Here is a 14760-nt window from a genome sequence, read left to right as displayed (position 1 = left end):
GACGATTGGGACCGCCGGCGGGAGGGGGTCCCGGGGGCGCGCCGTGCGCGGCGGCCGCGCGAGCGGGGGTGGCGCGGCGGCGGCGGCGGCGGCGGCGCATGCGGATCTGGCCGAGCGGCGGGGCCCGCGGGGCCGAGCAGAGCCGGGCCGGGTTGGGCCGAGCCGCAGACGCCCACAGGGAGGGCGGTCGGGCGCGGCGAGCAGCGGGGACAGCGGCGCCGGCGGCCACGGTCCCAGGTGAGCGGCGTTGGGGCGGTAGCCCTTCCCTGCGGCATCTCCCCACCTGCTCGAGCATCCCTCCCCCGCGCGCTTGGCCTGGCGTGAGCCCCCAGGATCTCCTCGGCTGGGAGGAGGCTAAGGGTCTGGCGCAGACCACCGCTCAGCCCAGTCCAGCCTCAGCACCATGCGTGGGTCTTCCACCCAGGCCTTGTCCTTCCCAGGCCCCCTCCTTGGGAACCGTGACTAGACTGCGGGGAGAGAGACGCGGCCTTGGAAGGGTTAACGCTCCCACCCTGAGCCTCACGCGCGGGGCCGGCCTTCTGGATCCGCAGGACACCCTTTCCCACCTCCCCCATAGCCTTCTTCTCCCTTCCTTCTCCATTCAATCACGTAACAGCCAGAGCTCTTTCCCAGGCAGCCTGACCCAGAGCTCACCAAGTGCTAAGCGCCTTCCCACCCACAAGCTCTTTCCTTGAGGTAACAGTTGTGATCACCATTTAACAGGGAGGGAAACTGAAGCACAGAGAGGCCAAGTTAAAGATACTGGGGTAAAGATACAGCAACACTAAAGCAGGGCTTGAACTCATTTGTCTCAGACTCCAGCAGAGACATTTTGATTTGCTAAGGTATGTGACCAGCAGATGCAAGGACCATGTACTGAGGACTTGCAGGTAGTAGACACCGTGTTCCCTGCATTCTTAACTCATTTCATCTAGGAAATGGGTACCATTATCATTACCATTTTACAGATTAACAAACTGAGGCCCAGAGAGGGGAAGTGGTTTGGCCAAGGTCGCACAGGTGGTAGTAGCCATGTGCGCCCTTACAGCCTTCCATGGAAGAAGGGAAGAGTAACAGTGGGTTTTGGACTATCCACCAAAAGGGACAGTCTTTTCTACACTGACCAAGACCTAATATATCCTGCCTTCCTAGAAGCTGGTGGGTGGGCAACTGGCTGGGTCTTTGGGAAGAAGGACATTGACCTCCTCCTAGTTCCCTCCTTTCTTAGTCTTAGAATCGGGCCTGGGTGCCTGGAAGGAGAAAGAGATGTATCTGATGTCTCCCACTCCCTTGAACTTCATATTTACAATTGGGCAGTGTTCTAGAGCATAGCTCTGGAGTCAGACAATATGTCAACCAGCTATTGCCACAGTAATGTTGCATACGAAACCACCACAAATTCAGTGTCTAAAAACTGGGCATTATTTCACCAGCAAGTCTCAGGTCCTCATCTTAGTCTGGACTCCACTGGGCAGCTTTTCTGGTCTTAGCTGGGCTCATTCACATGTTGGGATGGTGAGGTGAATGACTGCTTTATCTGGCTTTGCCTTTAATGACTGGGGCCTTTGACCTGGACCATCCTAAGAGTGTTTTTCTCATGGCCACAGTCAAGCACAAGCAAAAACATGCAAGGTCTCCCAAGCCCTAGGCTCAGAATTCACCAGCACTTCCATCTAATTCTTTTGGTCAGAGCAAGTCTGTGGTCAGACCTAGGGTCAAGGGCTTGGGGGAATACTCTTCTACCCCTCTGATCCCAACAGTAGAACACTGAAGAGTTATGTGGCAAAAGATGTGGCTATATGGATGAAAAATCAGGGCCACTTAATGTAATCAGTTGATCACAGTACCTACATTTGAATTCTGGCTGCTCACTGGCTGTGTGACCATGGGCAAATGAATTAACCCCTCTGTGCTTCAAATTTCCTCTTGTGTAAAATGGGCCTAATAATAGCCTATCTTCAAGGAATTAAAGAAGATAATGCATGTAAAATACTGAGCGCAGTGTAAGTGCTCAGTAAATGTAAATTATTATTACTGCATTATAGGCGTTCTATTGATAACAATGTTATTGTTCCAACAAAAGTAACTGACAATTTTCTGAGCCCCTACTCTGTGCCAGGCATTAAGCTGGGTGCTCTACCACAGCCTGGGGAAATAGTCACAATGAACATTATTGTCACTGTTATTATGTCCATTTTACAGGCAGGGAAACTGAGGGTGAGAGACTGGATAGACTCATAGCCAGTCGCTGTTAGAAGTGGGAGCTCTGAGCTCAGACTGTTTCCAGCTCTAACCTGCCTCTGCCCATCCCCAGACTCACCTTCCCGGATGGCACAGGTATCAGGGGAAATGGACAACATGGAAGGCTTGCCAGCCCCTAACAACAACCCTGCAACCCGCTGGGAGAGTCCTGATCGGGGCTGGGAGCGGGAGCAGCCTGCTGTCTCCACTGCAGCCGCCTCGCTGTTCGAGTGCTCCCGGATCAAGGCCTTGGCCGGTACCGGGAGGAGGGTTGGGGTGGGACAAGGGGAGGGAAGGGAGGAGCCTGCTAGGGTGGTGTCTGTGTGCCTTTGTACCTGAGAACCTTGATGGCCTGGAGGATAGGAACAGAGTTACAGACACTTAGAACTTGAATCTTTAGGCCAGCACTGTCCAACAGGACTTTCTACAATGATAGAAAAATATACTCTGTGTGTAACGTCCAATATACTAACTGCTAGTACTTGTGGCTGTGAGAACTTGAAATGTGGCCTGTGCTACTTAAGGGACTGAGTTTTTTATTTCTTTTCTCATTTAAAGTAATTTACATTTAAATAACTGCTTGTGGTTTGTGGCTACAACCTTGGAATATACAATCTGAGAAACATGGGATTTTGCAAGCATGCTTCCTTAGAATCTCAAAATGCTGAAACATTGGAATTTAGAATCTTAGAATGTCATACTCTGAGATTTTTCAAACCTGAGACTTTTAGAGGAAAGACTCTTGGAAACTTAGAACTTCATAATCACAGACCTTATAAATTTTAATTATTGGCCCTAGGATCATAGACCCTTAGAAACCTGAACTGTTATATACATAGATCCTTAGGGCTTTGTAATCCTAAACCTTTAGAATGTGGATCCTGAGAACTTTGAGATAGAGTGACTATACCTCCCTGCTTTTAGCACTGAAACCCTCAGTCTTGGGCCAACCAGGATGGTTGGTCACCCTACTTTGATGTTTTAGAAGAATATAAGCAAAGACCAGATAACTGTATAGTTCTAAAATCTTAGAACCTTAGACCTTCGAAATTGTAGAACCTTGAACCTTGGACTTTATATTCATAAGGTTTTTAGAAACTCAGAAGCATTTAATTATCAGCATTAAAACTTTATGAGCAAAGACCCTGAGAACCTTCAGAGACAGGTAACTTCATAATTATAAGCCTTACGCCTTTAAAACATTAGACCCTTGGCAGCTTTGACCCATGGGACCATAATATCTCAGAAACATGGAGCATTATAAACATAAATTATAGATTCTTATAATCATGAAATCATAAAATCCTAAAGTCAGAATTAATTCCCTCAGAATCTCAGAGTTTTAGTAACTTGGCATTTGATAATCATGGGATCTTCCATACTGAGATTCTTGGAACTTTATAATTATGTGATGTTGAGCAGTGGTATCAAACTCCAAGGCCTCTGGGAAGCAGATGACCTGAAAGAGAGTGGACTAGGGGTCATGGTCAGCTGGAGAACAATGCCCTGGTTACCAGCTCTAGCCGTGGGGAAATGTGGGCCCAAAGCTGTTAGCTCTGATGTTTATCTGAAATTTCCTAATTAAAAAAAATCTGTATATGCCACAAAATATGAATCAGATTCAACCCATGGATTGCCAGCTTCTTCTGATTTAGAAACCTGGAATGATATAAACATACACTCATGGAAGCTTAAAATCATACTTTTAGACCCTTAGAGCCTTAAAAACTTGGGTACATATCAATATGGCATGCTAGAATTTATTATTTTATCCACAATGTATTAATTCAATGCCTGTTCTGTGCCTGGCCTGTGCTGGACAATATGAAGGACATAATGATGACTGAACCAGCTCAGGTCCTGCCCTCTCAGGGCTCCTAGGCCAGTGAGAGGGTTTGACCCAGCCAGATAGTGATGACCCAAAGTGGTCAGGGCCAGGATGGGTGAGGCTCAGGCAGAGGGCTCTGATGAGGAAGCCTAAGGGCTATAGGAGCCCAGATGAGGTGCCTGGAGAGTAAGAGTACTTCCTGGAGGTGGTGATGCCTAAACTGAGGCCTAAAGGGTGAATAGGAGTGAAACCTGGAGTGGAGAGTAGAAGAGTATTCCAGGCTGAGGGAACAGCATATGCAAAACCTCTGAAAGTCAGGAATGGCTTGAATGAGATGGGGAGTAAAAGCTGATGGGACAGGAGCCAGCAGGGGCCAGTTATTGAAGGGCCTTGTAGGCCTCCATGAAGGGTGTGAGGGCCCTGGGGAGCTCCAGGAAGATTTTGGGCAGCGGTGGGATGTGACAACATGAGGATCAAGGACTCTTTAAATCACAGAACTGCTGATTCACAGAACATCGGAACTGGACACCACAGACAGACATCCAGTCCAGAGAAATGTAGAAATCCCCTTTAAGAAAAAAAAAAGCCTCATACATTGTGTCTACTTAAATTATTATTATATCTATAGTTTTCCTAAATGCATACAAACCCATGACTCTGTTTATATCTCTTATGCAGTTCTCTACAGCTATTACACATTATACTGGACTCCAGACCCAAACCACAAAACCAGTAACACTCAGCTTCCTAGTAACTTCCAGATGCTGTTCTGCTGCGGCTCAAAATGCTAATCTGACTTAGGCCGCTAGGGTTCACTCTCTTTTACTCCCTTTGCCCACTTCTCTCATGTTTTTTCTCTATTCAAACTAAGGCAAAACCTATGAGGAGAGTCCTCCATAACATGCTTTTCCGTGAAGACGTTTAAAAAAATTGTCTGGACCCCATGCTCAGAGAGTTCCCTCATCGCACTCCCGAGTTTGTGGCTCGCTGTCGCCACCTGTCTGTGTGAGGCCGTCTCCTCTTTATTCATTCCTTCTCCGTTATTCCCACATCTCACACCGATGCCTTCTCTGCTCTAGGCAACCATTCTGATAGTTTTCAAGCATCCTTCCCTTTGCAATATGTACATTGCTAATTAGTGTGTGTGGATACATATATTTTAACCTTTTATTAAAGTATTATGTGTATGTAGAAAGGCAGATAAATCATGAGTGTCCAGCACTCCCACAAATGAGCACTCTCTGGTAACCAGACCCTAGACAAGGAAACATAATATGACTGTCCCAGAGAAGCCCCTCTTGGGCCACCTCTCTATTACTACATTCCAAGAGTTAATATGGTCCTGATTTCTAACAGCCCACAGTCTTGCTAGTGTTTGAATTTCATGTAAATGAAATCATGCCATGTGTACCTGTTTGTGTCTTGCTGCATTCACTCAACCCTCTGCTGGTGAGATTCATCCGTGTCTACCTGTATGTCCTTGTAGGCTGTTCCTTCTCCTTACTGTAGAGCATCCCACAGTGTAACTCTGTCACAGTTAATCCACTTACCTGTTGATAAGCATTTGGGTTGATTCTAGTTAGGGCTCTAATGAACTATCACAAACTAATAATTGCTAGTATTACAAACTGTTACAAACAAAACCATTGTAAACGGTTGCTGCTTTAAACTTTCTCGTACGTGTTCTTGGCATAAATGCTCCTTTCTGGTAGCTTAGACCCATCCAGGAGTGAAAGCATTGGGTCACATGGTAGGCGTGTATCTCACTTTGGTAGAAACTGTCAGTTTGAATCATTTTACATTCCTGCCCACAGTGTATGAGCAATTCAATTGAATACACTAGGGGGACCTTAATATGGTCAGTGTTTTTAATTTTAGCCATTCTGATGGATGTGCTTTCTATTATGGTTTAAATTTGCATTTTACTGGTAACTAGTAACAAGTAGGGGGACTAAATAGGAAGAACACCTTTTCTATATTTATTGATTATTTGGATAGCCTTCTGTGAAGTGCCTATTTGAATTGTTTTCCCATTTCCCATTAATTTTTTTGCCTTTTTCTGATTGCTTTGCTGGAGTTCTTATATATTCTGGGTATAAGTCTTTTACAACATAGGATATACATGCTGTGAATAATTTTTTGTGCTATGTGGTTTGTCTTTTCATTCACTTGGTGTTGCCTTTTGATCAACAGTGTTTCTTAGTTTAAATGCAGTTTTATTTGATAATTATTTAATAATGATTTCCTGTGTGGCTAATATTTATTTAGTGCCTTGTTTAAGAAATCTTTGCCTACTCCAAGATGATGGAGTTAGTCTTTGATGTTTCCTTCTAAAAGCCTTATTTTATTCCTTTCCCATTTAGATTTATAAGCCAAATGATATTTATTATTGTGTATAGGGTGGGTCAAGGTTCTTTTTTTCCCCCACATGGATATCCAGTTGCCTCCGCTTCATTTACTGAAAGACTTTCCTTTCCCTACTGAACTGCAATTTCACTCTGTTGTAAACCTGGGACCCCTATATGTATGGATTTGTGCATGTAGGAATTGCTAATTGCTTTAAGTTTTGTCCTATTCTAGATTGCATTTTTTGCATTATTTTCTCCCTCAGCACTATGCCTTAAGACCCATCCATGAGGCTCTGTGTACAACTACTGTGCTCCTTCTAACCACTGCATTGAATCTATGGTGTACACTCACCACGTTCAACTTTCCTGGTGTTGGACAACCAGGCTGTCTCCCACCCCCAAGCTGCCCCAGCCCCTCTTCACAAATAACACTGCACTGAGCATCGTCATACAGAGTCCTTATAAACCAGTGTGATAAAGCTTACGGGATGCATACACAGGGACAGAATTCCTGGGTCATGGGGGCCCACACCAATTTAATTTGACTCAGAGAGCTTTCCTAACGGCTCTCCCAGTCTGTAACTACCACCAGCAGGCACACAGGTTATGATGTCCCCAGATTTCCACCAATACTTGGCATTCTCTGGCTTCCTAACTTTCCCCAGATGAACAGCCAAGCATAGCATTTATATAGTAAGTCTCTCTCTATCCTTTCTGCTTAACCAATAATAGATAAAGGCATAGTTACTCCTCTGCTCGCTGAAAATCTCAGCAACTTAAAGTTATGAATAAATTAAAGTCTTATACAAGGGAAATGTATTTCACTTGTGACTGGTGATTACCACAGTGGAGAAGAATAAATAAATGATAAAATAGCTGAATATGAGCTCAGTGATAGAGGTAGGACAAGGGTCGCTTGGCTTGGAGTTTTGAAAACCAAAAGTATGTTTGCAGCCAGCATCCTGGCAGGAAGCTGCTGGCCACCATCAAACGGGTAAGAGAGTTTAATGAAGGGACTATTTACAGAACTGTGGGCATGGCTATGAGAGCATACAAGGGCGGTGGAGACCCCCGGGGACTGGGGCAGGGGAGGCCAGTGGTGAGAGGGGATGTAGAGAGAGGAACCAGACAGTGCCGGAAACCAGGTCAGGCAGATAGGAAATAAATTCCTCAGTCCTTCTCCTCTGCTCTCATCTCTTGCTAGCCAAGCCCATCAGAATGTCTAAGGTCTCTGAGGGCTGGGGAGTCCATTCATACAGTTCATACCGGCAAGCTTGCCCAGGCCCAGAGCAGCTGCAGAAGAGTCAGGGTAACAGCAAGGGGCAAATGGAAGACACCCTGTATTGTAACCAAACACACTCACCAGCACAGTAAACCCTCAGTGGCATCTTAGGTCAGAAGTGGCACTGTGGAACATCTTTGGTTTCACCCCCACTGTGTTTTAGAAAAGCACAAATCAGTTGCCAACATTTAAAAATAGGGAGATTTTTGTCTCTAAAATATCCAGACTTTTGGCTCTCACGGGATATCACATGGTATGACAACACTGGGCCTGCATTCCTGCCATGCTCCAGGCACAGGGGCCATGGGGCTACTGCCCCCTTTTAGGATGGCCTCCTTCACTCAATTTCAGAGCCCACCTGGCTGGATCTGTGGGCATTTCAGTTCTGGACCCCAGCTCCACGCTAACAAGAGCGTGATCACAAGCACCACACTCTCACTGCACAGTCTGTAATGAGATCATCCAGATGCTCCAGGACGTGTTTCTATTAATTTTCTTTGAGTAGCATTGAAAAGATATTACAAGATAAAAAAAATATTCTCATGGATCCCTGTCCTCCAAGCATGAGTTTGCAAACACTGAGGGTCCCCCAAAACCCACTGAAGAAACCCCGATCTAGGCCAAACCTGTCATTTTGCAAATGGAAAGATGGAAGCCCAGAGATGACCACTCACATAGCCGGTCAATAATAAAGGCAGGCCTGGACCCAATTGTCCTCATTCTGGCATCATTGTGGGGATGCACCGAAGTTCCACTTTGGCTTCAACATTGGCCAAAACCTGCTATGTGGCGTGGGCATCAGCCTTTGGAAGGCGGAGTCACCAAATATCCAATTCAACACCTTTTCTGTCATCACTCCCTCCTCATATGTGATTGCTATCATGAGTCCACACAGGTCTCCATCTTATCCAAACAGCACAAAACCACTTTTAAACAAACAAGACATCTCACGTGGATTTACTTTTAAATTCTGCATATTCATTTTCAATTAGATGTAAACACTCAAGATGTGTCTTGAAGTAAAAAAAAAAAAAATACAGGTCAGTACACATTTTCTAGCAGTGTATATTTCTACTGTCAGTCAAGTACAATATTTTAAGTAATATTACAAAAGGTAAATGTTACAAAAAAAGAACTTATTGCGGGATTGCTAATAGTTAAAAAGGGAAACAGACTGGCAACATAAATCTTGATTCTCGCACTAATAGGAAAACTTAACAGCGTGATTACTAAGTTATTTAGTAGTGGAATGCTAAAAATACTATACAAGCTAAGCTGCTATAACAAATAGACCCAATAATAGAGTGGCTTGAAGGAGAGAGAAGCTTGTTTCTCTCTCCTGGGTAGTCCTGAGATGAGCAGCCTAGTTGGCAGGAAGGCGCTGCTCCAAGCACTCTGTGGATTCCAGGTTCCTTCTACCCTGCGCCCTGTGGATTTTGGTGTTCAGGCTTGTGAGTCAGAGGAAGAGAGAGGAAAGTCAGCTAGAAATCTCTTTTCTTGGTAAAACTTTAAATTATGACATAATTATAGATTTACAGGAAGCTGCAAAGATAGTACAGATAATAAAAATACTAACCCAATTTAAAAATGGGCAAGGGATTTGCATAGATATTTCTCAAAGAGAAAAGAAGATATACCAATTGGCCAAAAATGTGTGAAAAAGATGCTCAACATCATGAGTCACTAAGGAAACGCAAATCCATATCACACTTCACACCCCCTAGGATGGCCATGATAAAAAAATAATCACAAGTTATGAGGAGGATGTGGGGAAATTGGAACCTTTGTACATTGCTGGTGGGAACATAAAACGGTGCAGCCACTTTGGAAAATAGTCTGGCAGCTCTTCAAAAAGTTAAACACAGAGTTACCATGTGACCCAGCCTTGTCCTTCCCTGGTAGGTACTCAGGATAATTGAAAACATGGGTCCACACAAACGCTTGTACCTGAATGTTCATAACAGCATTGTTCATAATGGTCAAAAGGTGGAAACAACTCAAACACCCATTTGCAGATGAGTAGATAAGTAAAAGGCAGTATATCCACACGATAGAATATTATTTGGCCATTAAAAAAAAATGCAGTGCTGACACATGCCACAACATGGATGAACCCCTGAAAGCATTATACTAAGTGTAAGAAGCCAGACACAGGGAAGGCCATTTACTGTATGGCTCTATTTATATGAAATGCCCAGAATAGGTTAATCCATAGAAACAGAAAGTATATCAATGGTTGCCTAGGGCTGGGAGAAGGGGGAGTGGGGAGTAACTGCTAACCGGTACAGGGTTTCTTCAGGGGCGACGAAGTATTCTGATATTCGGCAGTGATGATGGCTGCACACTCTGTTAATATACTTAAAACCACTGAATTTACACTTTTAAAAGGGCGAATTTTATAGTATGTGAAAGCTCATACTAATGCTGTAAATAAATAAAAGAGAGGCCCCAAACAGTTTCTTTGTAAACAAGTGAATCAGAAGTCTCACGAATTCTTCCACTGCCTCCCACTGGCAGTCACATGCCTGCTTCTCGCCCAGGGATGTGGGAAATGCAGTGGCTAGCTGGCAGCCCAGCTGTTACAGAGTGGGGGTATGTGGTTTCTGCCCTCAAGGAGCATTCAGTGTAGCATATTCCTTGCTCTTCACCCCCCAGCCGGTCAGTTGCCCCATCTTACTTTTTCAGCTTTCAACAGCTCTCCAATATGGACCTTCTTCCATTCCCTCAGCTTCTGCCCTCCTCCCTGCTGGCCCCTCTTCTCCTGCGTCCTTTTCCCAGTCTCCTCCCTGGGCTGCCATTCTTGCCCTCTCTGATCCACCTTCCCCAGCAGCCAGGGATGTTCCTGAAAAACATCCTGTCCCTCCTCCTCAACCCTCTAGGGCCCCCTTAGTGTATTCACTGTGCTCCCCACCACTAAACAGAGCTCTGTGAGGCCAGGGCTCTGCCTGTATTCAGACGGCTGCCGTACTCTGGTGTGCTACAACAGTGCGGTGCACGTGGTAGGCGTTCGAATGTTTATGGCATGAATGAACTGGGTAGGAAACCGGGAAGGCTCCTTGCGGAAGTGATATTGCAGCAAAAAACTTTCAGGTGGGCAGCGGGGGCGGGGCGGGGAGGGCGCCCCAGGTAGAAGGAACCGCCTGTGTGAAGTTATAGGATTGTTACAAAGACCTGGGCCTGAACAGGGTCTGTCTGGGCCGTGGAGGGCTGTGGTGAAGTTGGTAGGGGGAGTTCGCGAGGGAGGCAGGGGCTCATCAAGGCCTGTTCTTCAGATGAGCGGGAGGCTGTGCAGAAGAAAACCTTCACCAAGTGGGTGAACTCGCACCTCGCCCGCGTGGGCTGCCACATCGGGGACCTCTACGCAGACCTCCGGGATGGCTTCGTGCTCACGCGGCTCCTGGAAGTGCTGTCCGGGGAGCAGCTGGTGAGCGGGACTGAAGGGCGGGGCGAGGGGTGATGGGGTATCTGGCGGGGCTCACTAAAGGACGGGTGGAGCGTCCTCGAAGGCGGGGTAAGAGCCCTTCCACCTGGGTGGGCGGGGCTACTGCGCTGGGGTGGGACTTGGCTTGAGGAGCCTGGGGGCGTCGCTTGGAACAGGCGGGATTCTGTTGACCGAAGCCACGGTTGGGGGAGGGACTGTGGGCTTGGGTGGAGCTCCATTGGAAGGAGATGGAGCCATTTGGAGAAGGGCGGAACTTTATTCTAACTGTCTGGCCTGTGTAGCGCTATGGCAAAGGGCGAGGTTACAAAACGCGCGGAGCAGGGAGTCTATGAATGCAGGTGCGATTATACTTGACAGGGGAGGCCTGGGTCGTTAAGAGTCTGGAGGACCAGACAGAACTCTTGCAGCAAGGATGTGGCTTACTGTACAGGTTGCAGTTGTATTTCTGGGCTTGAATGGGGCTTCAGCGCCAGGGTGGGATTCTGATGGAACTAGAGATTCATTGAAGGATCAGGCCTGGAGCTCAGAAGTCGTGAGGGGCCTGGCTAAAGAATATAAATAAGTAGAGCTATAAACAAGGAAAGAGTCCTGGGGAAGTCCTGGGGAGTCCTGGGAATGGGCGTGGCTCTACGCAAGGGCGTGAAAAGGTGGCCGTGAGGGGTGTAGCCACGGAATTACTGGTAGCTAAACGCTGGTAGCCTGGGGCAGAGAGTGGAAGGGACGGGGGTGTGGAGTTCATAATATGGGTGTGGTTATCAGGTTGGAGATGGATCTTCAGTAGAAGGGGTGGGGACAAAAATTTGAGTAAGCTACAAAGGGAGTAAGGAACGGGGCATTCGAAAGGGTCTGGCTATGGAAAGGAGCAGGGCTTCTTTAGAAGGATTGGACCCGAAGCGGCTGATAACACTAAAGGGGCGTGGCCTGGGCTTGGACATCCTGGGGGCATGGTTGTAGGGCGGGCCTCTTTGGCCGGGTTGGGGCTGAGGGCACAGTGCTCTTGGCCAGGCCATCCATGTCCCAACGCCCCTGCCGCCCTAGCCAAGACCCACGCGCGGTCGCATGAGGATCCACTCGCTTGAAAACGTGGACAAGGCACTGCAGTTCCTGAAGGAGCAGCGTGTGCACCTGGAGAACGTGGGCTCGCATGACATTGTGGACGGGAACCACCGGCTGACCCTGGGGCTGGTCTGGACCATCATCCTGCGCTTCCAGGTGACCCCCAAGTGACTCCTGCCTAACCCATCCCCCGCCGTGGGGCTTTAGGAAGGCGTTCCCTATCCATTCTTTCATTCATTCCAAAAATGTTCCTAACCTGCTCCAGGAACCCTGTTCCAGGTGGTGAGGATGAAAATAATGACAAAATAATAATTATCACCACCATCACTATGATCATCATTTTTTAATTTTTTACTTTGTTCCATGCACTGTTGTAAGCACTCTGTATTTAACACACATAACCACAAATTATACCATAAATGAGGTATTATTTATTTCATTTTACTAGTGAGGAAACTGAAGCCTAGGGAGGTGAAATAATATGCTGAAGTTCACACAGCTATGTAGCAGAGCTGAAATTCGAATCCAGGCAATCTTGCCCCAGTTCAGAAACAAAAAAGACAAATTTTCTGCTTTTATGGGGCGTACACTGTTGTGAGGAAAACAGACAATATGAAACGTATAAATACATAAACAAGAGAGGTATGGGAAGTAAAGAGAGGCAGAGAAGTAAAAAGAGCTCAGCAGAAAAGAATAGATTATGGTAAAGCAAGATGTCAGGCTGATGGTGCTGAAATTTTAGACTTGGTGATCAGAAAATAGATCTCTGAGAAGCTGATGGCTGAATGACTTATGAAGATGAAGGGAGAAAGCAGTCCAGGCAGGGGGCACAACAGATGCAAAGGCCTGGAGGTGGGGATGAGCTGGCATATTGGAAGTACAGAAAGACCAGTATGGCTAGAGAAAAGGAGGCCAGTGGGAAACGGGGAGGAGATGAAGTCAGAAGCATTGGCAGAGCCTTAGGTGATTTGTGACTAAGTTTGGATTTTTTTCTTTTTGAGATAGAGACTGAAGAGTTTTATTAAGAGGAGAGGCATAATCAGAGTTAGAAGGATCCCTCTGGACTGGGGGTGATCTCCAAAATTGGGGGCTGGGATCCCAGAGAAGAGATTGGATCTGGGCCAGGGTGGGGCCACAGGGAGATGAAGAGAGGGGCAAGTAGGAAAGATGCTCCAGGATGGGGATTGGGCAGCCACAGGGGAAAGAGAAGGGGAGGGTGGCATTCAGGCTGAGACCCAAGGCTCTATCCTGGGGAGTGGGGAATGGTGGGACCCCGAGATGGGGCTGGGGAGGAAGAGCAGGGTTAGAGGAGACACAGAGGCCAATTTAGGATGAGGTGGTGGGAAGGGGTCTGTGACGCTAGGGGGGTGGGCATTTAGGAATCCAGTGGATCCTAGGATGGAGCTCAGAGGAGGGGTGGGGCTAAAGATAGGTATGAGCATTGCCATTACTGAATCAGGGAATTAGACCATGGGGGGCAGGGACAGCACCAGCGTCTGGGACCTCCTCGGAACCTGGTTCTCTCCCTCAGAACTCAAACACCTTACCAGTTCTTGAATGTAGGACCCAAGTCTCACATACCCACCTGAGGCTCTCAAACCTGCTCTAGATTCTGGGTCATTCAGAACTTTATTGAACACCTACTATGTGTGATGCGGCAGAAAAAATAGATAAACAACCTGTGGTCCTGGAGCTTTTATAGGTTAGTGAGTGTATTAATCTCCTAGGGCTTCTGTAACAAAATACCAAAGACTGGATAGCTTCAGCAATAGAATTTTATTTTCTCACAGTTCTAGAAGCTGGAAATTCAAGATCAAGGTGCCAGCAGGTCTGATTTCACCTGAGGCTTGCTTGCAGACGGTTGCCATCTCTCTGCGTCCTCACATGGTCTTCCTTTTGTGTGTGTGTACATTCCCGGGGCCTCTTCCTGCTCTTACAAGGACACCAGTCCTATGGGATTAAGGCCCCACCCTTATGGCTCATTTAACCTTAATTACCTCCCTAAAGGCCCAGTCTCCAAATACAGTCACACTGGGGGTTAGAACCACAACCTATGAATTTGGGGATATAATTCAGTTCACAACAGGGAAAGATATTAACTCAGATGAATAAATAAAATGTAGGGATGGTGGTAAATGCTAAGGAGATGATAAGGCAGGAAGGAGGAGGTGAAATTTGGGTGGACATACTGAGATTTAAAATCAAGTGGTTAGTGAAGGCCTCACTGAAGAGGTGACATGTAAGTAAAGACCTCAAGGAGGTGGGGGTGGAGCCATGCGGGGACCTGGGGGGAAAGGATGTCCCAGGCAGAAGGAACAGTTGGTGCAAAGGCCCTGAGGTGAGATGACATGGGTGATTAGGTGAGGAGGACAGCAGGTTTCTGGAGCAGAGTGAGATTTGAAGATGATGTCAGAGATGTAACAAGCAGAGATGGAAAAGACTTTGACTGTGAATGAGACAGAGCCATGGAGGGTGTTGAGGATAGGATGCCTGTGATCTGATTTGGGTGTTCACAGAGTCCCTGTTCCACGTGAGAACAGGGGGCAGGGGCAGGGAGACCAGG

General features: G+C 46.9%; 1 protein-coding gene across 3 annotated transcripts in view; it reads left to right on the top strand.

Annotated features, from left to right (window-relative positions):
- Positions 1-106: 106 nt before the first annotated feature.
- The window catches only part of SPTBN4 (spectrin beta, non-erythrocytic 4), a 67977-nt gene continuing 53323 nt past the window's right edge, over positions 107-14760 (top strand). For all 3 annotated transcript variants that reach the window (XM_037013952.2, XM_037013953.2, XM_073226173.1), the window contains exons 1-4: positions 107-237; positions 2315-2497; positions 10972-11123; positions 12180-12353. In XM_037013952.2, the coding sequence (XP_036869847.2) occupies positions 2329-2497; positions 10972-11123; positions 12180-12353 (495 nt within the window). In that variant the 5' untranslated portion in view covers positions 107-237; positions 2315-2328. The remainder of the gene's footprint in view (positions 238-2314; positions 2498-10971; positions 11124-12179; positions 12354-14760) is intronic.

This window comes from Manis javanica, chromosome 17 (genome assembly GCF_040802235.1).
Source record: "Manis javanica isolate MJ-LG chromosome 17, MJ_LKY, whole genome shotgun sequence".
NCBI classification, from domain to species: Eukaryota; Metazoa; Chordata; class Mammalia; order Pholidota; family Manidae; genus Manis; species Manis javanica.
The sequence above is the reverse complement of the archived record's forward strand: the minus strand, read 5'-3'. Positions and strand labels throughout refer to the sequence as shown.